We start from the raw sequence: 24,806 nt of genomic DNA, 5'->3' as shown, positions 1-24,806 counted from the left end.
AAAAACGCACTGCATGACGGTGCGAGACCTATGGGACCAACCTTAAAATGGCAGCATGGAACTACAACGGATCAATGAAGCTAGATGTAGGTGCATTTGAGGATAGCTTTAAGGGAAGAAACATTATTTTTACTCGGAAACGCATCAGACTCATGGAGGCACATTACCTAGAGTGACGGGATACCGTTGGGAGACTACTTGTAGGCAATAAGTGAGATCAACGCAGAGTACAGGGATCAGGAGGTGTGGCAGTCCTATTTAGGGAGGAGCTGCAACCCCTCATTCGTATTGTTCGGAGGGATGAGCAGGCCAGATGTATGTGGGTCAGAGTGAGAGCAGAGGCAGGGAGGCTACTCTACATTGCAATATGCTATTTTTCCCCCAGCACATCTCATTATGCATCGCCCAAGGGGAAGTCGCCCTACTTGATATTGGATGAGGAAATATGGGAGATCTCTAGGGATGGAGATGTCATTCTTTTGGGAGACTTCAATGCTAGGACGGGCCAGTCTTAGACAGCTTTCTACAATTCCTCAAAGGAAATGTTGAGACAATTGGATGTCAGTGATATGGGACTGGCCAGGTGTGCGCAGGATGAAGAGCACACTGGATATGGGGGATATCTAACAAATTTGGGGATTGCACATGGACTGGCCATCTTGAATGGCCTCCAGAGATTTCCACCGTTGAGTGGGTTCACTTGCTTTCCTCATAGACATGGGATCAGCACAGTGGATTATGTTTTGGCTCAGCCCAGTTTCATACCATCTATTCAAGACTTTATAGTCAACCCTAGGCCTATTGGGGTAGCATTAGATCATGCTCTCCTCACGTTTATCGTCTCATTCCAGTTCAGCACAGCTCGACTGGCACAGACACCTATGCATACCCGATACACTTTTACTTCAGAGACTGATTCTGTCTACATAAATGGTATCTTCAGACGCTTCTGCACAGAGGATCCGGGAAGACCTTTGTGGGAGCTCACTTACATATTGACAGAGACAGTACAGGATGCAGCAACAGAGGCATACCCCCATACTGAGCCTGGGCTACGCCAACGTTCTGGGAGCACACCCCAAAATAGCTGGTATGATGAGTGCAGAGAGACGAGAGCCCGACTTCAGAGGGAGGTACTTCTAGGTGTCATCACTCACAGGCAGTCATGGATTGCTTCTCGGCGTTTGGTACGACAAAAGAAGAGGGCGTTTCTAGCTCGGCTAGAGCAGTATCTATATCAGTTGTTTTTGAGCCAAGATTTAGGCGAGGGATGGCAACTCTTCCATGAGCACTCCCCCCACCGGTCATCACTTTTACGGAGGTGTGGCGTCAATATGCATTATCTCTCTACACAGTCCGGGGGCAGCCCGGACTGTGGCAGTCCGGGGGTAGCCACCTCTTCCAGATCTGCCAGAGCCATGCCCACACACATGTGCTTTCTTTACTACCGAGAGGGTAAAGAAAGCCATTGAGAGGATGAAGACTAGGAGAGCATATGATCATGATGGCCTGGTAGCAGAGCATTTTATACATGCCAAAGATTTGCTTGCAGAGCTTCTAGCAGTGATGTTCAATTGTGCATTGTGCGAGGGGCTACCTGATACTTGGAGTTTGTCCACGATTGTACCTATCTTCAAGTTAGGGGACCCTATGGAGCCTGAGAACTACCGCACTATCATGATCGAACACACATTGGCACAATTGTACGCATCCATCCTTGAGCAACATTTGAGTAGATGGCAGAGAGAGGGTGTACGGGCAGCAAGATAGGCAGGTTTTAGTAGAGGTTTCTCTACTCTTGATCATATCCTGACACTCAGAGCCATTATTGAGGAGGGGGGATCACGTGGAAGACGGCTCTATTGTTGCTTTGTGGACTTCCGCAAAGCCTTCGATACAGTGCCCAGAGCTAGATTAATGCGCAAATTGCAAGAGATGGGGTTTCCAAAAGAGTTGATTTGGGGGATCATGGCTCTATACAAGTCAGTAGTGGGGCATGTACGCACTCGAGAGGGGATTTCTGATTTCGTTCACTCCACTGCTGGGGTGAAACAGGGCTGCCCGCTATCTCCTACACTATTTGGCATGTATGTGGATGAGGTTGCTGACTACATTGAGAGGGATGGTGATAGAGGAGCACAGTTGGCAGGGACATGGATCCCACTACTGCTATATGCTGATGATATTGTACTGATTTCTGACTCCCTAGAGGGGATGGAGCGTCATTTAGATGCTTTGTACACATTTGCCCACGATAGTGGATTGTCTGTTAACGTGGGGAAAACCAAGGTTATGGTGTTTAACACCACACCACAGTGGGTCAAGTGGTCAGCACCTACTTTTACATATGGCCAAGAGACGGTGGAATACAAAAATGCATATACCTATCTAGGGGTAGTCTTCAGTGGAACGGCATTTTCATTGAGGAGAGCAGCAGAGACTAGATCGATGAGAGCTTATGCAACCTTGGGAGGTTTGGAGAAGATGTGTTCGCAGGTTAAGTTTCAGGAACCTCGAACAAAGCTGTGGCTTTTTGACACTCTAGTGGCTTCAGCTATGCTCTATGGGGTTCAAATTTGGGGGCCCTCAGTGGACCATCAGTGGTGGTAGCACTGATGGATGGAGATATATGGAGAGGCCTCTAGTCTCTACGATCTCTCGGATGATTCGGGCTAAGGCCTCAGTGCCACATGAGATTATTTTGGCTGAGCTAGCTGCCCCTCCTCTCGTAGTTGAGGCCCTTACTAAATCAGTCTCCATGCATAATTTATGGGACCTTCCCAGAGACAGATATGCTCCGCGAGCACTTGAGTCATCCCGACAACTAGCCCTACAAGGGGACACAACATGTTGGTATGGGCAGATGACATCATGGTTTCAGTCACACGGCTTCAGCATGGATAGATTTCCTCCATTCTAGTACTCCTTGGATGCACCTTCCCTTTCTCTCACACGGATGGAGACCACTAGACTTATATGTCAAGATTTGATTCAACTAGGTACCAGAAGCACATGGATACAACCGGTACAAGAGTTGGGCACAAAGATGGCTTTCTATAGAGAGCATCTCCTCCAACTAACAGAGGATGGATATGCGATGAGATTGGCCTATACGGACACTCATTTATCCTATGGGATACAATGTGCTATTCGTCAGATGCGCACATCATCGCATCAGCTAGAGATTGAGACTGTTAGATTTAGGAGAGTACTAATAGAAGCCTAGATATGCCAGTTATGTCATACAGAGCCAGAGACAGAGTTACATCACTTTTGTCATTGTCCGGTATACTACGAGATACGAGGCCACTTTCACTATCTATTCAGAGAGGGCTTTGGACCGTTGGCTAGAGTCATGAGATATCAGGATCAGAGATGCCTCGGGTTGTTTTTGCTAGAGCTGCGCAGACACAGGGAAAATCTCTTGAGCAGACCAGGTAGTGGATGAAACAGGCCCGTAGGGCGGTAGGCTTTGGCTTTCACCCGAAATTCTTTACTTTAGACACACACAAAGAGAATCTACAAAGGAAACCTGCGACGACTGGATTAACACTTAAGCACACACACGGCTCAAAAGCTACAATGCTCCGAGCAGACGCCGACAACGTGTAGGCCCCAAAATTGCTGCCCCTTTCGGTATTTCTTTATACTTTGAGAGGGTAAATTACAAAGTAGAGTCCTGGGAATCCTTTACCTGTATCCAGCTAGATACCACCTATTTAGGCCAAATTTCGGCAGCATAACAGCCTCAAAACTTGCGCGAAACCAATTCCCCTACTGGAACTCACTTCCACTGGCATAAACCCTCTGATTCCTACCCAAAAGCAGTAAATTCAGCATGCTGTATTTACTGGTTTTTGCCCTGTTTTCAGCCCTAAATAGTCCCCGAACTGTCCTCTACCAGTGGGGCACTGTTCCCAATGGTTCTGGCGTCCGTATGGCTAAAAAATAGTCAAATTACAGCGCATACACAGCGCTGAAAACGCACTTGTACGGTGAGGTTATGACCCCCACGGGTGCCTGCTTTGGAGTAGCAGTTAGCTACCCCTATTCTTGCTCAAGGAGGCTCTTGCCTCAACAAAAAAGAATGAAACCACACAGCTTTACATCAGTCAAATGAAGAGCCCTCTTGTGGGGCATCACATAACTGCACGTAGGGGGAGAGAGAGAGCAGTGTGTAGTGTGCAGGGCATCACTCCTAGCACCACACTATACATAGAGAGGAAAGCAAGCACTCCTTAGCTCTTAACCTGTGACAGGTTCTCATTGAAGCATCCCCCTAGCATAAATCGAGCGCCCCCTCTTCTGCCCTTGACCTGTAATGCATCTGTCAACAAATAGATGCAAAAGGGGAAGATTTCCATGGCTGCCAAAACCTGCGTATTGTTGAAAACGCAGAAAAACAGCCTTGTAAACACGCATCTGATGCCTTCCAATGCTGAAAATGAGCTCCTTGGTCCTAGGTAAAGTCATGGGAAGCTAAAAAATGCAAAGAAATGGCTGAAAAGCAGAGTTATCAGCCTCCAAAACTGCTCCAAAAAGTCAATTACGACTTCTATTCTCCCAGACTTGGTAAATTGGCCAAAAAGTGCCACTTGGCACTCATACATGCAATTTCTCCGCATTGGGCTTCTCGCTTAAATATTTCTTAACTGGTGCATCAATTGACTTTGCAGCAGAGTAATAAAATGTTCTCCTTGTCATTATGAAGCTAATGACGCGAACAGATTTCATGGTTCAAAATAGTAGTTTCCTAAATTTTTGGAGATGCTTCCGTTGGGCTCCCATTGGTCTTTTGACCATCTATCCCCATTGGCACCGCATCCAAAAATGCAATGTGGCCCAGGTGACCCCACCTTGGCTTTGTGCCCACTGCCTTTATTGAGTTCACTTCCTAGTATCCACCAACTTGCTAAGTGCGACGGGGGGACCTACATGAGCTTGAACTGAGCCTAGACATCCTTTTACTTTACGAGTTCTAATGCCGACCAACTTCCCGTCTGCGGGTGAACTACCGTTTACATTGGCCATACAATGTTCGACCATTTGCAACTTCAAAAAGAGCGTCTCAAAAATTAAACAAAAATCATTGAAAAGAAACCAACAACTAAGGTTAGCACTTTCCATGTCCTCGTGACATACCCCGCTCTTGAAATTGTAAACGTCCTCGATTGCATACCATAAATACATGCCACTGATGATCTTGTGTTGTTAGCACTCTTTTATCATCACATGTATCCGCAAGAAAGGTGGTAACACATACATACAAATGACTTAATGAGACCTTCATACTTTTGTCATTTCCATCTATTACACTGAATTCATATGTTCATATGATGTGCTAGCTCTATCATTATCCCTCCTTTGCACATGTTGGGTTGGGGCATAAGTAGGCTGTAACCCAAAGACGTCATGGTAAAGTTGCAAGACTCTGATAGTTCATGCTCTTCCATCCACTTTCCATCCACAGGTGGATAGTTCTTGAACTTCACCACACAGCATCTTGCAACCTGTCCCTTAACTTTTTACCTGTGCAAGAGGCTCCTGTCTCTGCAAACGAGCATAATTCCACAACATTGTAGCGTACTACCCACGACCAAGTAAGCTCAAATTTCAAGATAATTTACCAATGCGTCAAAGAATCCAAGCAATCCCCTCAGAGAATCGGCGAGCAGCGTGCCACTTGGTAGACCCACATCACTCCCGCAGGAGATCTAGTGGCCAATCTATTGCCGTGAGACCTCTCCCTATCTCATCTTGGTTCATACTTGCAAACCCTAAAAACGCAGCAGAAAATCAGCTCTAATTTGACCACTTTTTGGCAAGGTGAACATGCTGAATTTCCTGTCTGTCCTGTGAAGAGGAATCCTCTTCCTTAATGCCCTTCTCTTTGTCAGCCATAGTGTAATCCCACGTTCGTGTACTTTGTGTCTTTACCCAAAACAACCGAGGCTCACTCTTTGAGGAAAAAGTGATTGACTTCCCGGCAACGGATCCTTGAAACCAGCCCATGGGGCGGTAGGCTTTGGCTTTCACCCGAAATTCTTTACTTTAGACACACACAGAGAGAACGTGCAATGGAAACCTGCGACGGGAATTAACACTTAAGCACACACACGGCTCGGAAGCTAGAATGCTCCGAGCAGACGTCGACAACCGGTAGGCCCCAAAATTGGCGCCCCTTTCGGTATTTCTTTATACTTTTATAGGGTAAATTACAAAGTAGAGTCTTGGGAATCCTTTACCTGTATCCAGCTAGATACCACCTATTTTGGCCAAATTTTGGTAGCATAACAGCCCCAAAACTTGCGCGAAACCAATTCCCTTGTTGGAACTCACTTCCACTGGCATAAACCCTCTGATTCCTGCCCAAAAGGAGTAAATTCAGCACGCTGTATTTACTGGTTTTTGCCCTGTTTTCAGCCCTAAACAGTCCCCGAACTGTCCTCTGCCAGTGGGGCACTGTTCCCAATGGTTTTGGCGTCCGTATGGCTGAAAAACAGTCAAATTACAGCGCATACGCAACGCTGAAAACGCACCTATACGGTGAGGTTATGACCCCCACCGGTGCGTGCTTTGAAGTAGCAGTTAGCTACCCCTGTTCCTGCTCAAGGATGCTCTTGCCTCAGCACAAAAGCATGAAACCACATAGCTATATATCAGTCAAATGAAGAGCCCTCTTGTGGGGCACCACAAAATTGCATGTAGGGGAGAGAGAGAGCAGTGTGTAGTGTGCAGGGCATCACTCCTAGCACCGCACTGTACATAGAGAGGAAAGCAAGCACTCCATAGCTCTTAACATGTAACAGGTTCTTAATGAAGCATCCCCAAGCATAAATCGAGCGCCCCCTCTTCTGCCCTTGACCTGTAATGCATCTGTCAACAAATAGATGCAAAAGGGAAAGATTTCCATGGCTGCCAAAACTTGCGTATCGCTGAAAACGCAGCAAAACAGCCATGTAAACACGCACTTGATGCCTTCCAATGCTGAAAATGAGCTTCTTGGTCCTAGGTAAAGTCATGGGAAGCTCAAAAATGCAAAGAAATGGCTGAAAATCAAAGTTATCAGCCTCCAAAATTACTCCAAAAAGTTAGTTATGAGTTCTGTTCACTCAGACTTGGTAAATTGGCCAAAAAGTGCCACTTGGCACTCATATATGCAATTTCTCCGCATTGGGCTTCTCACTTAAAAATCTCTTAACTGGTGCATCAGTTGACTTTGCAGCAGAGTAATAAAATGTTCTCCTTGTCATTATGAAGCTAATGACGTGAACAGATTTCATGGCCCAAAATAGTAGTTCCCTAAATTTTAGGAGATGCTTCTGTTGGGCTCCCACTGGTCTTTTGACCACCTATCCCCCCTGGGACCGCATCCAAAAATGCAATGTGGCCCAGCTATCGGGTACTTTCCTGTGGTGACCCCACCTTGGCTTTGTGCCTTTATTGAGTTCACTTCCTAGTATCCACCAACTTGCTAAGTGCAACGGGGGGACCTACATGATCTTGAACTGAGCCTAGACATCCTTTTACTTTACGACTTCCATTGCCGACCAACTTCCCGTCTGCGGGTGAAACTAACGTTTACATTGGCCATACAATGTCCGACCATTTGCAACTTCAAAAAGAGGGTCTCAAAAATTAAACAAAAATCATTGAAAAGAAACCAACAACTAAGGTTAGCAGTTGCCACGTCCTTGTGACAGTGGGAGACATTCACAGAGGGAGATCACCAACTTCTTTAGAGCAGGGACTGAGTAGCCAGATGAGCATGCTTCACAGCAGACTTCAGAGCCCACTTCTACCATATGTATATTAGTGGACAGAGTCACTGAGCTCGAGAGAGTTAAACGCCACGTCTACGGGGGCGACCACCACATTGACGGAGGCTCCAACAGAGAATCGGGACTATTCTAGCACGACATGGGAGACGCCCAATACAATTATTTACAGAGGCGGACATTGACGAAGCTCTTCAGCGACCGATGCAATACTTTCTCCGACAACGCCCGATGCCGGTCATCCTTGGGCATGGATGATGATGATGATGATTTTCAGGTTGACGATTTGAGTGTTTTAGTTTTAGTCTCTCACTTTACTACATTTTATTTTTGTACCCAGACATTGGATTAGATCCATAAGGATTGTATTAGTTTGGTCTCATAGTTCATTCTGGCCTTTTGAAGACGTTTAATATAACAATTGATTTCTCTCTCTCTCTCTCTCTCTCTCTCTCTCTCTCTCTCTCTCTCTCTCTCTCTCTCTCTCCGGTGCTCGTATGCCTCGCGCTCCCCCCCCCCCTCTCCACCCCCCCTGTCTCGCACTGCCATGGTCCCTCGCGCTCTCTCGGTAGCCCCACCCCTCACCCTCCCCCTCCTCGCCGCCCCCCTTACTGCCCCCGCGCGTAGAGAGAGAGAGAGAGAGAGAGAGAGAGAGAGAGAGAGAGAGAGAGAGAGAGAGAGAGAGAGAGTTGAGGAAATTAAAGCGTAGAGAGATAAAATTAAAGCATATAGAGAGAAATGAAAAATGTAGAGAGAGAAAGGGTAGAGAGAGAAAACCTGCACGCATAGAGAGAGAAACTTGCACGCGTAGAGAGGAAAAAAAAACTCTCTTCAATTATTTTTGCAGTGGATATCCGCCTAGGTGATTTTTCCCCCTCTTTCGCTTTCCCACTTTATTTGCTTCTTCTTCACTTCATTCGATTTCTCTCCCTCTCCTTTTGCGGCCTTCAATCATGAGAAAATAAAATGGCAAGGATGACCCTATGGAGGACACCATTCCAAAATGTAAAGAAGAAATGAGCGAATCCATCAACAAGATTAATCGCCACCTCCTAGGTACTATTAAGGCACTCGATGAGCGCGTCGACACAGGAAAGCACGATACATACACTTGAGGATCGTGTGAAGGCCCAAGATGAGGAAATTGTACTACTCAAGAAAGAGCTTGCAGAGGTACGATTGCAAAATGTCCTCGAAGAGGGAGAGCTTCAACCCTCAGTAATTGAAGAGCTTAACACGATTAAGAACAAGTGTGGGCCATCAAAGAAGGTGAGAGCAACAAAAAGAAAGGATGACCTCGTGGATAGATGTCATCACAAAGACCCAACAAAAAGCAGAAGAGGTCGAGAAATGGATAGAGACTGTCAAGAACGGAAAGGGTAAGGAAATAACCCCCACCCCCACACCAACCATCATTAATCTGACGCTAGAAGAGGAGCAAAGGAGATGTGTGTGGGCCTTACACGTAAGGATATGTTTCCTCAGAGACCAAGCTAATGTGGATGAAGAGGTGAAACAACTCATGACTCTGGTGGGGGCTAACCAGCAGACACATACGAGGGCTTGGAGAGTGGGCAATAAGAAAAGTGGGAGCAATGGGGAAACCTCGAAGGAAAGGACACTCATCCTCCGTTTCCCCTCCATGGAAGCGAAGAAGGACTTCTTGAAGAAGATAAGCATCTTTTTTGGAGATGACCTCGCCCTCTCGCAGATTTCTCATATGCAAGAGGTAATGCCGGAAATTAGAGTAGCAAGGGAGATAGGGAAGATTGCTTTTTACAGGGATGGAAGGGTGGTGATATTGGAGCGACGCTCCGCATGACGGTGCAAGACCTATGGGACCACACTAAAGATGGCAGCCTGGAATTGTAATGGGTCACTCCGTCTTGATGTAGGTGCCTTTGAGGATAGTTTCACTGGGAGAGACATCATTTTATATTCTGAGACGCATCAAGCCCGTAGGCAATCCATGCCACAGGTGAGCGGATATAGATGGGAGACAGCCTACAGATAGGAGACCAGATCAGAACATTGAGGACAGGGCGTAGGGGGAGTGGCAGTTTTATTTAGGGAGGAGTTGCAACTATTGATATATATAGCGTGCAAGGATGAGCAGGCTAGGTACATGTGGGTGAGGCTAAGGGCAAAGACAGGCAGATACCTCTACATTGCTATTTGTTACTTTCCTCCTAATACGTCAGTATATGCATCACCTAGAGGACAATCCCCCTTTGCTATTTTGGATAATGACATATGGGAGTTTTCCAAGGATGGCGACATTATCATATCAGGGGACTTCAATGCTAGGACTGCCCATCACCAGACAATATTTTATGATACTTCCGAGGAAATTCTTAGGGAGCTGGACGTTACAGAGATGGGCCTATCCAAACTATCATAAGATGAGTACACTAAGTATGGCAGATACTTGATAGATATGGGAACTGCACATAGATTGGCCATTTTGGATGGCCTACAAAGATTTTTGACAGTTGGAGGTTTTACATGCTTTCCACATTGACATGGTGCGAGTACAGTGGATATGTTATGGCCCAGCCAGGTCTCATTCCATTCTTTCAGGATTTCATGGTGGGCACTAGGCCAGTTGGAGTAGCAGTTGATCATGCTATCTTGTCTTTCACTCTTACGTTTCAGTTCAGCACAACTCCATTAGAAGAGGCCCCCGTGCACACTCTTCGTGAGGGAGACGGATTCTGTGTATATGGATGAGATATACAGGTAGCTTTGCACTCAGGAGCCGGGACGGCCACTAGATGAACTCATTCAGATATTGACAGAGACGCTTCATGATGCAGCATCAGAGGCATACCCCCATAGCCAACCTACACGGAGACGATCTGGGAGCATGCCCCAAAAAAGTTGGTATGATGAAGAGTGTAGAGAGACGAGGATCAAATTACAGAGGGAAGTGCTCATGGGTATTACCACACATAGACAGTCACGGATTATCTTTTTCCGCCTAGTGCGACGAAATAAAAGGGCTTATCTATCTCAGCTAGAGCTATTTATGAGTCAAGACTCAAGCGAAGCATGGAGGCTATTCCACGAGCATTCACCACCACCAGCGGTCACCTCCACAGAGACATGGGGGAATATGCCACATCTCTCTACACAGCATCAGGGCAACCACCTTTGTCGGACCCACTAGAGACATGCCCTGAGACATGTACTTTCTTTACTGCCGAGAGGGTAAGGAAAGCCATTGACAGGATGAAGACAAGGAGAGCACATGATCATGATGGTCTGATAGCAGAGCACTTCATCCATGCCAAAGATATGCTTGCAGAGCTTCTTGCTATGATGTTTAATCGAGCCTTGTATGAAGGCTTTCCTGGGACTTGGAGTATGTCCACGATTGTGCCTATTTTCAAGTCAGGAGATCCCATGATTCCCGGGGATTATCGCACCATCATGGTTGGTCACACATTGGCTAGGCTGTATGCATCCGTTCTTGAGCAAGAGCTGAGTAGATGGGCAGAGCGAGAGGGCATACGAGCACCAGGGCAAGCAGGATTCAAGAGAGGCTTCTCCACTCTTGACCGGATTCTGACAATCAGAGCTATTATTGAGGAGGGTAGACACCATGGCAAGAGGATCTATTGTAGCTTTGTGGATCTCCGCAAAGCTCTTGACACAGTGCCGAGAGCCAGACCTATACGCAGACTACAGGACATGAGTGTGCCTATAGAGCTGATATGGGGTATTCGGGCTTTATACAAGACAGTGATGGGGTGGGTACGCACTACTGAGGGCATGTCTGACATGGTCCACTCCACTATTGAGTGAAGCAGGGATGCCCCCTATCTCCGACTCTTTTTGGGATGTATGTAGATGAGTTTTCAGACTATGTAGAGCGTCAGGGAGACAGAGGGGCTCAACTAGCAGGGGCATGGATTTTGTTGTTACTATATGCTGATGATATTGTGTTGATTTCTGAATCTCCAGAGGGGATGCAGCGCCATATAGATGCTTTGCATACATTTGCTCGTGACAGTGGATTGTCTGTCAACCTTGGGAAAACCAAGGCTATGGTGTTCAACACCACACCACAGTGGGTCAGAAGGTCAGCACCCACATTTACATATGGCCAGGAGACTGTGGAGTACACAGATGCATATACCTATCTTGGGGTAGTTTTCGGTGGACCGGTGTTTTCACTGAGGAGAGCATCTGAAACTAGATTGACGAGAACATATGCAGCCTTGGGAGGACCGGAGAGGATGTGTCCGCTGGTTCAGTTTCAAGAACCGCGAACAAAGCTCTGGCTTTCTTACACTCTAGTGACTTCAGCTATGCTCTATGGAGTTCAGGTATGGGGACCCTCAGTAGACCATCATGGGAGAATTGCAATACAGATGGATGGAGATATATGGAGAGGCCTTTGGTCTCTATGATCGCTCGAATGATTCGGGCTAAGGCCTCAATGCCGCATGAGATTATCCGAGCCGAGCTAGCCCCCCCCCTCTCCTGGTTGAGGCATTGATTAGATCAGTATCCTTTATACACAGTTTATGGGATCTCCCCAGGGACAGATATGCTTGGCTTGCCCTAGAGTCGTCTCGACGACTAGCGCTACAAGGCGATACAGCATGTTGGTATGGACAAATGACAGCATGGTTTCAGTCACATGGTTTCAGCATGGATAGATTGCCTCCGTTTCAATACTCTCTGGATGCACCCTCCCTGTCTCTCACACGGACAGAGATCACTAGACTCATAATTCAGGATCTGATTCAGCTAGATACCAGGAACACATGGATACAGACGACACAGGAGTTGGGCACGAAGATGGCCTTCTACAGAGAGCATCTTCTTCAACTCACGGAGGACGGTTTTGTGACTAGGCCTGCATACATGGATACTCACTTATCTCATGGGATACAATGCACTATTGGGCAAATATGCACATCCTCACATCAGCTCCAGATCGAGACTTGCCGATTTCGAGGGGTACCAGTACGGGCCAGGATATGTCACGTATGTCACTTAGAGCCAGAGACAGAGCTGCACTACACATGTCATTGCCCGGCGTACTATGAGATACGCGGCCCTTCCACTGTCTGTTCAGAGAGGGTTTCGGACCATTTTCTAGAGTCATGAAATACGAGGATCAAAGATGTCTCAGATTGTTCCTGCTAGAGCTGCGTAGACTTGGGGAGAGCTTGTTGAGGACATCAGGGGAGAGACAGTCTCAGAGACGAATCACAGATTTCTTTACACCAGCCAAGGGAGAGCTAGAGGAGCAGTCATCACAGCAGATCTCAGAGCCGACCCACACTAGAGGTACGTTGATTGACCGAGCCATTAAGCTAGGCAGATCCAGACGCCCACGACCTTGAGGGGTCTCCGACTATCGATGAAGGTTGCAGCAGAAGATACAGATCACTCTAGCTCGACATGCAAGATGCCCAAGCAGAGTACTGACCATGGAGGATGTGGATGAGATTCAACAACGACTGATGAGAGATTTCATTTGAACCCATCCAAACAACCTTCCCCCCCCCCCATCTGGTTTCAATTCCGAATCAGTTTCAGATTCATTTCCCTTAGTGTTTCAGTGTTAGTTCTTTGTACTTTCCGTACTTAGACATGGTATCAAATTCACCAATTGTAACATTTTGGTCTCATAGGTCATTTTGGCCTTTCGAAGACGTTAATATAACATTTCATCTCTCTCTCTCTCTCTCTCTCTCTCTCTCTCTCTCTCTCTCTCTCTCTCTCTCTCTCTCTCTCTCTCTCTCTCTCTCTCTCTCTCTCTCTCTCTCTCTCTCGCGCGCGCGCGCGCGCTCCCCTCCCCTGCCTTGCTGCCCCTCGCGCTCCCCTCCCCTGCCCCTCGCGCTCCCCGCACCTCCTCCCGGCTGCCCCTCTACCGCCTACAGAGTGCCGCGCTGGTCCTCTGTTGCGCACTGCTCCCCCCCTCGCGCTGCATTCGCAACCCCGCCCCCCTCCCCCTCGCTCCGCCTGCACAGCCCCGCCATTAGCTGCTCCCCCGCTGCCTGCGTAAAGTACCCCCCTCTCTCTATACCCTCTACGCGTAGGATGTCCCCCCTTCCTCTATGCGTAGGATGCCCTCCCCCCCTCTTTTTTCAAGCGTAGCATGCCCGCCCCCTTCTCCTACGCGTAGTTTTTTTTTTATAAATACGATATCAGATTCCCGTTGTTGTATATGCCTATGCTTGCTCTAATAGGTCAATTTGGGCTTTTGAAGGCATTAACATATCATTTCATTCCATTTTATTCTATTTATTTTTCCTTTCTTTCTTCTTGATACCCCCCTCCCCCTCTCTATCTCTCGTCTGCACTCTAATTTACCATTTCACTTTATTTTATCTTATTTCTTTTTGATACCCCCTCCCCCCTCCCTCCATCTCCCGTGCACTCTCTCGCAGCTCCGCGCCACCCCACTCACCCAGCTACCGTGCCCGCTGCTAGTGTGGGTGCACGTACGTTTAGGGACCCCTTGGTGGACGGCGATCAAGCATGAGGAAGACGAACGATAAAGCCGACCCCCTAGAGAATGCCATTCAAAAATGCAAAGAGGAAATGACGGAGACCATGACCAAGATGAACCGCAGTCTCTGGGGCACAATAAACATACTCGAAGGATGTGTGCTGATCCAAGAGAGCAAGATAAGCACGCTGGAAGACCGAGTGACGACCCAAGAGGAAGAGATCAAGTCACTCAAGAAAGAACTCGCCGAAGCCCGATCAAGAAACACACTGGAAGAGGGCGAACTGCAACCCTCAGTAATCGAAGAAATCAACACGATCAAGGAACAAGTACGGGCCATCAAAGAGGGAAAAGAACAACACAAAGAAATGACGACTTCTTGGGTGGATGTTCTTACCAAAACCCAACAGAAGGCAGACGAAGCCAAGAAATGGATCAAGGTGGCCAAGAAAGGAAAAGACAAGGAGATAACGCCCACGTCCACACCCAACATCATTAACCAGACACTAGAGGAGGAGCAGAGGAGAAGGGTGCGCGCTTTACATGTAAGAATCTGCGGTCTTAAAGGCAAAGGCAATGTGGAGGAAGAAGTAAAAGAACTCACAGCCTTGATGGGGATTCATGAGCCGACACACACAAGGGCATGGAGAGTGGGCAACATAAAGAAAAATGGAGGCAGTGGAGAAACCTCAAAACAAAGAGCACTCATCCTCCGTTTTCCCTCCATGGAAGCAAAGAAGTCATTCTTGAAGAAAAGACCAACTCTTAAAGAGACTGGCATCTTTCTCGGGGATGATCTCACCCTCTCGCAGATCGCTCATATGCAGGAAGTAATGCCGGAGATTAGAGCGGCAAGGGAAAAAGGCAAGATCGCTTTTTACCGAGACGGAAAAGTGGTAATACTAGAGCGACGCTCCACATGACGGTGCGAGACCTATGGGACCACACTCAAGGTAGCTGCCTGGAACTGCAATGGATCTATGCGTCTTGATGTGGGTGCCTTTGAGGATAGCTTTACTGGAAGAGACATCATCTTTTACTCTGAGACACACCAGGCCCCTGGGCAATCCATGCCTCACATCAGTGGATACAGGTGGGAGATAGCCTACAGACAGGAGACACGCTCAGAGCACAGAGGGCGGGGCTCGGGGGGAGTGGCAGTGTTATTTAGAGAAGATCTCCAGCCACTAATACATATAGCCCGCAGGGACGAGCAGGCTAGGTACATGTGGGTGAGACTAAAAGCAGAGACAGGCAGATACCTCTATCTAGCTATTTGCTACTTTCCCCCGAGTACATTAGTTTATGCATCACCCAGAGGACTTTCTCTAGGGACGGTGACATTATCATCCTAGGGGACTTCAATGCTAGGACTGCCCATCACCAGGCAGTGTTTTATGATACTTCAGAGGAGATACTAAGAGAGCTAGATGTTGTAGAGACCGGCCTTTCCAGACTATCACACGATGTGGAATATACTGAGTATGGGCGACACCTGATAGACATGGGCACTGCACATGGATTGGCCATCTTGATGGCCTACAGAGATTTCCTGCTGAGGGAGGTTTTACATGCTTCCCACACAGACATGGAGCCAGCACAATGGACTATGTCATGGCACAGCCGAATCTCATCTCTAGTATCGAGGACCTCACAGTTGAGCCCAGACCGGTCGGGGTGGCAGTGGATCATGCTCTGGTGTCGATGACCATCTCCTTCCAGTTCAGTGTAGCACACAGGCCACGAATAGCAGCCCCTACTCGCTACACATTCACGCGGGAGACGGATTCTGTATACATGGACGGAATCTACAGACGCCTATGTACTGAGGACCGGGGGCGACCTCTGGAGGAGCTAACTACTATACTGACACAGACATTACATGAGGCAGCAGCAGAAGCATACCCACACACCCAGCCTCAGCAGAGCCGCCGATCAGGGAGCATGCCTTAGAACAGCTGGTATGATGAGGAGTGCCGCCAGACTAGAGCCCCGGAGGGACTTTCTACACCGGTTCACTCCATCATTGGGGTGAAGCAGGGCTGCCCGCTCTCTCCTACTCTTTTCGGTATGTATGTGGATGAGCTTTCTGACTACATTGACAGCGATGGGGATAAAGGTGCTCAGTTGGCAAGGACGTGGATTCCATTTCTGTTATATGCTGATGACATAGTGTTGATCTCCGAATCCCCGGAGGGAATGCAACGTCAATTGGATGCTTTGCATACGTTTGCCCACGAAAGTGGTTTGTCTATCAACCTGGGTAAAACCAAGGTTATGGTGTTTAATACCACCCCACAGTGGATCAGGAGGTCAGCACCTACATTCACATACGGCCAGGAAACTATGGAGTACACAGACGCTTACACTTACCTTGGAGTGGTTTTTAGCGGACCTGCATTCTAACTCAGAAGGGCATTGGAGACCAGACTTACTAGAGCCCACGCAGCTTTGGGGAGACTAGAGAGGATGTGTTTGCAGGTTCAGTTTCAGGAGCCCCGGACGAAGCTCTGGCTCTTTGACACCTTGGTGGCTTCAGCATTGCTCTATGGAACCGAGATATGGGGACCTTCACTGGATCACCACGGGAGGCCGGGTCGCTCAGACGGATGGGGGAACATGGAGAAACCTCTCGTCTCTATGATCTCGAGGCTCATTAGAGCCAAGGCATCAGTACCACGGGCCATTATCCAAGCAGAGCTAGCGCCCCGCCCCCCCCCCCACTTGTGGTGGAGGCGCTCACCAGATCAGTCTCCTTCATAAACCGCACTTGGGCACTTCCTAGAGACAGATATGCTCGCATAGCACTTGAATCCTCTCGATAGTTAGCCACACAACGAGATACAACATGCTGGTATGGGGAGATGACATCATGGTTTCAGGCACATGGGTTCAGCATAGACAGGTTGCCACCATTCCATTACTCACTAGATGCACCATCTCTCACTCTTACACAGTCAGAAATCACCAAGCTCATCCGCCAAGACCTGACCCAGCTAGACACCAGGAGGACATGGATACAACCAGCACAGGAATTGGGCACGAAGATGGCTTTCTACAGAGACCACCTCCTCGAGCTTACGGAAGTTGGTTTTGTGGCGAGACCCAGATACATGGATACCCACTTATCTCATGGGATACGGTGTGCTATTGGCCAGTTACGCACATCTTCTCACCAGTTGCGGATTGAGACTGGGAGATACAGCGGAGTACCAGTAGAGGACAGGACATGCCCCTTGTGTAACATGGAACCTGAGACAGAGCTACACTATACATGCCGCTGCCCCGTCTACTACGAGATACGAGGCCGCTTCCATTGCTTGTTCAGAGAAGGTTTCGGACCACTCTCAAATGTCATGGGATACGAAGATCAGAGATGCCTGGGTTTGTTCTTGCTCGAGCTACGCAGACACAGAGATAGCCTGATGAATGGCGAGGCTAGCCAGTCTCAAAGACGGATCACAGACTTCTTCAGAGCAGACACGGGACAGCCGCAAGAGCCACCCCCACAGCAGAGCTCCCCCTCGTCTCACACCAGAGGCACACTGATTGACCGAGCGATTGAACTAGGGAAATCCAGGCGCCCGCGACTGCGAAGAACTACACAGCATCGACAGAGGCTACGACAGAAAATTCGGAGCACGCTGGCCAGGCATGCAAGACGCCCGGTCAGACTACTAACCATGGAGGAAATTGATGAGATTCGCCAACGACCGATGCTAGATCTCTTGTGATTCAGCTATCCCAACAAGCCGCCCATTTTTTTGCTTAGTTTTTGCTTGACTCACATAAACCAGCTTAGGACCCCATAGTATATATCTTTGTTTTGTATTGTTGTTAGGTTATTTTGTTACTCTGACTTTGTATCAGATCCACCACTTTGTAACTTTCGGGTCTCATAGGTCATTATGGCCTTTTGAAGACGTTAATATAACATTTCATTTCATTTCTCTCTGTCTCTCTCACACACACACACACACACACACACACACACTGCGCGCACTTTATCAACCTGCCTTATTATTGGAGGCATGGCACTTTATGAACATTTACTCATGCTCAAACACCCTTTCACATATTTGAATGAGTTCTATAAGTCTTTTTCTTTCTTTTGGAGTCTCAAGTTTTTTAATCTCTCTTCCCGTTAGTTTGAAGTGAGGGCCAAGGCTGCAAACTGTCATGCTTTAGTTGCCTCACCTTATTGTTGATTGTTGTTAACATGGCAGTGGTATAAATGTGCTCTTTTGACCGGGAAAACATAGCTTTTCCTTAAGTAGCAAGTAATATTTTTTTAACGATATTTAAAGAGGCTAAAGCGTTTGTCTCACTTTGTTCTGGATCCTTGTACTCATAGAGTCATATTTCTTGTACATGGAAATCTTGAAGCATTTGTAGTTCCTGTTTAAGTAGGACGTTATGCTTTTGTTAGCAATAATAACTATAGAAGCTTCAAGCAGTATCACATCTTCCAATCTGGAATTGTTTCTTTTTCAGAGTTTGCTTGGACGGAAGGCTTTGGAAACTATTTTGCAAAGCATTCATGTTTTTGGGGAGGGAGAGCTTATATCTGATAATGAATATTTTGAGCTTCAATTCAAAAGATGTAGGTGTATTTTTTTCTTTCTGAAGTCCTTGCTTGTCATCGAAATACGAAGCCCATGATCTGTCATGCAATAGAAAGTGCCTACAGAAAAAAAGAATGTATGTCTATAAGTGAAGCTGGGAAAATTATATCCCAAAATAATGTTTGTTCCAAAATGAAACTAGAAAACAGAGCCCCTACAGTGGGTGATGGACTTCCAGAGCATCGTAGCCTTAGAAAAATAACCTCATGGAGCATCAGAGGTATTTTATAATGATTTCAGACATCCCAAATTCATTCACAATTTGATTTGAAATTTTGAAGAGCTTTGTATTAGATAAAAGCACAGCACTTGAAGCATTGTACATTTTTCCTCATTGTACATAGTTACTAGAAACAGAGGTGACATGATAATACAACAAAAAAAGGTTCTACAAATAATCAAAGACCAGTAGGAATACTCCCATCTGGGATACCCATTCCTTGTCTCTCCAAAACTGGATACGGATATCCTCCCCTAGTTATGAAAACAGGGAACTCTTCTTGAGACAGTTTTGGAGTTTCTGCCACCCAAAGAAAGGATTAAAGTAGAGGTTTGGTTTTAAGATTTGGAACAGAAACCTTCATTAGAATATATGTGCACACAAGTTGAAATATGAACTTAACTAGGAGGCACCTTGGAGGTGCATAGTCCCATCTGGGACAGCCATTCCTCATCTCCCCAAGGCTGGGCATATGAACCCAGCATAATTTCCAACAGTTGTGGAAAGGGAAATGCAATGCATTTTGAGACAAAATTTTGGACTTTTCTGCCACTCAAAGAAGAGGTCAAAGCAGAGTTCTGATTTTTAAGTTTTGAACAAACATTTTTCTTGGAATATATGTAAACAGAAGTTGAAATAAACTTCACTACGTTGCGACACCAAGGAGTTGCTTACTCTCATCTGAAATATCCATCCTCATCGTCCCAAAGACAGGATATGTGAACCGAGCATACTTCTAGGAGTTGTTGAAACAGGGAACGAAGTGACAGAGTTTGGAGTTTCTGTCACCCAAGCAGACTTTTGGTTTTTAGAATTGGAATAAACATGTTTCTGGACTATAATGTGCATGTAAGTTCAATTCTGGGTCTTGTATGCAACCGAGGAAGAAAGCCTTTACTATTAAAATCCATGGGGTAGCAAGAAAATTCCTTTGTGAAGCATACAATTGGTAATAGGATAGTAAACAAACACCGTTTAGTGCACTATGAAACTTGGCATCAATTGTGCCGTGAAACTTTGGCTTGCATGGGAGTTATGTAAAGAGCGAAATAGTGGAGGAGAAGAAATTGGCGTTACCAAAAGCTCTTTTCGTTAAAAAAACAGTGTATGTCCAATAACATATTTACTAATTCGGACAGGAACTAACGCCCATAGACCAGCCTAGGGCTGCCCACAAGGGGTGCTCTGCATCACAAAGCCTGTTCACACATTGCTCCGCTCCCCAAGTGCCCCTGCCCAGCATCGCTAAATAAATCCCACCACCTCACCCTGGCGAGGCACTGCCGCAAACCAGCCCCCACTCCCTCTCACCTGTCCTTGGGAGATACCGGGACCGAATCCAAAGAGATGCATAACTCCTAGCACCCCCTTTCAACTCTTGGAAAGGAAGACAGATCAAAAAGTTGGAGTGAGCAAGCTACATTTGTAAGGTGAGGCTTTCGTGGTTGAGGATACCTGCAACAAGACTCCAAGGTCGAACATTACACGGCTGTTATATCATCCAACCACTACCCCCAAAAGACGTCCGGGAAGTAAAATGTTGTCCGTTGGAGAAGAACCCAGCTCTAACAAGAATATCCTCAACTCAACCGACTCACAAGTTGCACAACCAGCATCTGCAGAAGGTACTACTGGTGACGGCTCCAAGGGAAAGCATCAAAACTAAGGATAAAAGGCATAAACTATTGGTATCCGGATCATTTCTTAACTCTCAAATTCTCGGCCTTGAGGAAAGAGTCGGACACTTGCACCTCCGGTCACAGACCACATGCCAAAATCCCCAAGTTGCTATGGGAAGTCCAAAGAATGCAAACAACCGAGGCTATTTAGAAATCAATTGTCCAATGACGATGAACCAAAGGACTGCACCAACCACTGTGTATCATGAGTGAACTACAAACTACATCGGAAGGAACTTCATCAGGACTAAGAGTGAAAATTGCTATTGATTGCGAAAGAATATCACCCCACTCTGAGAGTGAATTCCTATTGGGAATATACATTCAATAGAAAGGAACACACATCGATGTTGAGACTGCACCTAATACGGCAAGATCAAGAGATCCTGCACCCAAGCTCTTCAAGAGAAGAACAAGGTGCTATAGAAAGCCACCACATAGAGTGTCAATCTTGTCCGCTGTACATGGAACGAAAAGAATTAAAAGGAAGTAGTCCGCGGAAACTGACTCTGAAGCTGACTCCACATCCCCCTCTGAACGGAGAGCACTCGGGCCATGGACAATTGGCACAACTCTCCAACAATCTCTACCTGTGCAATTGGACCACCCAAGGTAGGTGACTTTGAAAGAAAATATACCTGGGGAACGGGGCACCAAGTTTGGGAGAATCGAGAAGAACATCGCCCCGCTTTGAAGAACGCTTGAGCTAAGTATAACTGGTTCCTAGTCCAAGAAGGACCACTATCCACTTGTACGAAACTATATGCTAGTCTAATGGTAGGTGTGTCCTTAATGGTATAGTCTCGAAGGATCAATCCGGAAGACAAACATAGGAACTAGTGCTCGAATGCATTGCAAGGACCAACGATCACACCATAAGTCTGAAAGACGAAGCAACCACCGAAGTGGCTCAAGAAACATCCGCCAAGATACTAACTGCATTGTGGGATAAAGCACGCCATCCAATGCCACAAAAAGCGGGCAAGGAAACCAAGGACTGAGAAGACACAGTGCATGGTACTCCACTGAATGGAGCACCAGTAATCAACTAAAGATGAGCTCCCTGTGTAAAAGAGGTATCCTTAGGAAAAAAAAAATACCTCTAGAAAGAAACACGGAACAACTTGGAGTAAAACTACTTCCTTTGTAACTGAATAGCAAAACCCAAATTTTATAGAACTCGAGACCCAAAAAGGATCACAGCATTGGTAAACTCAAACTACTAAGAATTGGAAGACCTAGAAGGTCATAACCTGAGGATCATGTTTGACAAAGAAGCCATCGAGGTCTAGTAGGACCTAGCTACTAAAGCAAACTCCCTAAGATCAAACCATACGTCCGCCACTCCGCGGCATCCGTCAAGATCAATCCTATAGAGACAATCCAATACAATGTGCCAAACTCCATAGAGACTTGGAAGAGCACATGTACTTCCATTGTTGTAACTTACCTGCACCAAAATTGCTCTTACCACTTGCACTGAAGAAAATACCCACCACTCTACTACGCAATCAATATCAAATATATAACATAACACCACTACTCAAGGTGAGAGTAAAGGAACTGCCTAGGGGACCTGCAAGTTTGTAACATGCCCATGAAGATCAGAATGGGTTGCCCCAAGGTTAGAGCTCTCCAAAGGGATGTACGGGAGAGAGCTCCAATGTTGTTGACTGCGGAAGTAGGAACTACATGTCCCCACCATCTTCCGATACCGCGTACAAAATTGTCATATAAAGAATCTTGACAAATCTATTGTCGAACAACAAGAATACCGCCCATAAGAGATTGCAAACCTATCCCACAAACGGTATCGATAAGATCACAGAAGGGCATCGGTGTGTCCAAGTGTGTCAGGCTACACTTGTTAGAGTTTTGGTATCTCTCTCGATTCGTCCAGTCGGTTCCAGAGAACATCTTGGGGAATAAATGACTCTTGGAACGGGAAGGACAATAAAAGGGAATGGAATCTAGAACGCCACACTATTTTGTTAATGTGTTTATGAATTGATTTTCATGTCTCCAAATGATTGAAAAAGAGGCATCTCAAGGAAAGAACCTTAAATGATCTTATTAGTGGTGATGAAGATGCTTGTTTCTCACATGAAACTTGTTCACAAGTATAAATTTACACAATCTCTGACATTTCAGAATGGCAATGGGAGCGGCTCTCCCGGAACGTGTTTCCCCGTTCCAAGGTCTTGGAGCAACGCTCCTTACCCCTCTATGTCTTGACTCAAGTGTTCTTCCAAGTTCAGTCTGTTGTTTCAATTCATTTGTGGTATTCTTTGTAGTGATTCACCAGCTGTTTGAATGGCCAGGCTGCCCAGCCGGTTTCGCCTATATGAAGAAGTTTTTTGTTTTGCAAATGAGCCAACTTTTGATGAGCTACCTTTTGACTGGTTGCAAGGAGACTTGCAAGTCGACCAGACACCAGCCCATGATGTGTGTGCTAAATCAAGCTGCGGCCAACCTAGACTTTCGAGGAGGAACCCCCCACTACTCTTTTCTAGGGCCCAATCAATGAGGTCAGCTTGGGGACCTGGAATTACCAAGACCTGGTAGGTATATCACTTGAGCTGGGTGCCCCATCCCATTAGTAACTGCTGCCTGACCAGTCAGAGGATGATCCTACAAGCTCTAAACCTAAATATGTGGTGGCAGTGAAACTGGAATTCAAGAAGCAGAAATATATTTCCACTTGAGCACTCAAAATGTCTTTCCCCTAAGGTGATAACCCTCAAAAATCTCTCCACAAGATCTAGACTATGTGGATTTCTGAGCACTCAATAAGGCAAGTTGCAACTATCCAAGATGAGATTGTATGACCATTCACAAAAGAGGGTCCAAGAGGATGTAGCAGGCCATCCTTTCTATAGTTTCATGGGCAGGTTTATTGGCTACAACCAAGTGGCTATCCATCCGTCTGACTAGATTAACACAACCTTTGTGACTCCCTGGGGCACCTTCATAAATACTAAGATGGACTTTGGCTTGAAAAGTGCTCCACCCTCTTTGGCAGAGTTGTCCACATCATCTTCATGAAGGTCTCTGCCTTGGATTTGATCTGTGCTTGAAATCTCTTGGCCCTTTCTTACAGGGACTTATAAAGTAGCTACTGACAAGCTAAAATAGGCAAAACAACGCTTGCGGATCTGGGTACTCGACGTTTCCGTACACTCAAGCTGCTGGTAGTTTGGATGCTGACAAATGCAAGGTAGCATTCTGTAGATATTGGCAGAGAGTGATGGGAGATAATAACATATATACACGTTCAAAAGGAAGGTGGATTTACACTGTGTGTCTCTTGTATGGCAGTAGCAACTGTTGAAGCTTGCAACGTTGCAGAGAGTGATATGCCCTTTTCCTGTAAAGATTTACGCTGTGTGTCTCTTGTATGGCAGTCGACAAATGCTGAAGCTTACAACCTTGCACAGAATGATTTGCCCTTTTCTTGTAAAGATATTTTTTATGCATACGAGGCTTGCAGCAGCCCTTTTTTTAGTCAAACTTATGCTGTTCGTTAAAACCTTTGTTTGTGGTCTTGAAGAGTTGTGTGGAAGAATTTCTGAGACTCTGCATGCGTAAATATGACTGTGAGCTTATGTTCTTTTTATGTGAATTGGACAGAGTACTTCATAGTATTAGCGTAAAGTATTAAGAAAATTGAGTGTGTTGTATTATATATGGTGCAAACAGTGTGGGCTACACATGGGGATGATATTAGCATACAATATAGTGGCACACAAGCGTTGAAAGGAGACTTTGTAAGGTACATATGCTAGCTGATTAGAGATGCTTTGCAATTTCTAGTCAGGAGCAGTAGCTAAAACCTGTTTTTTAAAGGTATGGAAAGCGGACTCTTATTGGATTTTTGCAAGATGGATGTAGTGCTTTGGCTCGGTACTACCTTAATAATTTTCAAGATGGAAGCAAGCAGGTAATTACGTGGGCATGTCAAATTCCCAAAATAATTGATTTTTAGTTGCGTAGTACAAAACTAGTTTGTTTCTTGTCTGTGATGTTTTGATT

The 24,806-nt window shown here is 46.3% G+C and overlaps 1 protein-coding gene across 4 annotated transcripts in view; it reads left to right on the top strand.

Moving 5' to 3' along the window:
* LOC147440688 (phosphoinositide phosphatase SAC6-like) overlaps positions 1 to 24,806 on the top strand; it is a 180,158-nt gene that overhangs the window by 81,945 nt on the left and 73,407 nt on the right. For all 4 annotated transcript variants that reach the window (XM_086482533.1, XM_086482534.1, XM_086482535.1 and 1 more), the window contains exons 16-18: positions 18,745 to 18,853; positions 24,474 to 24,546; positions 24,621 to 24,714. In XM_086482533.1, the coding sequence (XP_086338659.1) occupies positions 18,745 to 18,853; positions 24,474 to 24,546; positions 24,621 to 24,714 (276 nt within the window). The remainder of the gene's footprint in view (positions 1 to 18,744; positions 18,854 to 24,473; positions 24,547 to 24,620; positions 24,715 to 24,806) is intronic.

This window comes from Adiantum capillus-veneris, chromosome 15 (genome assembly GCF_014529385.1).
Source record: "Adiantum capillus-veneris isolate H3 chromosome 15, ASM1452938v2, whole genome shotgun sequence".
NCBI lineage: Eukaryota > Viridiplantae > Streptophyta > Polypodiopsida > Polypodiales > Pteridaceae > Adiantum > Adiantum capillus-veneris.
Note: the sequence above shows the minus strand (reverse complement) of the source record. Positions and strands in the feature narration are given on the sequence as shown.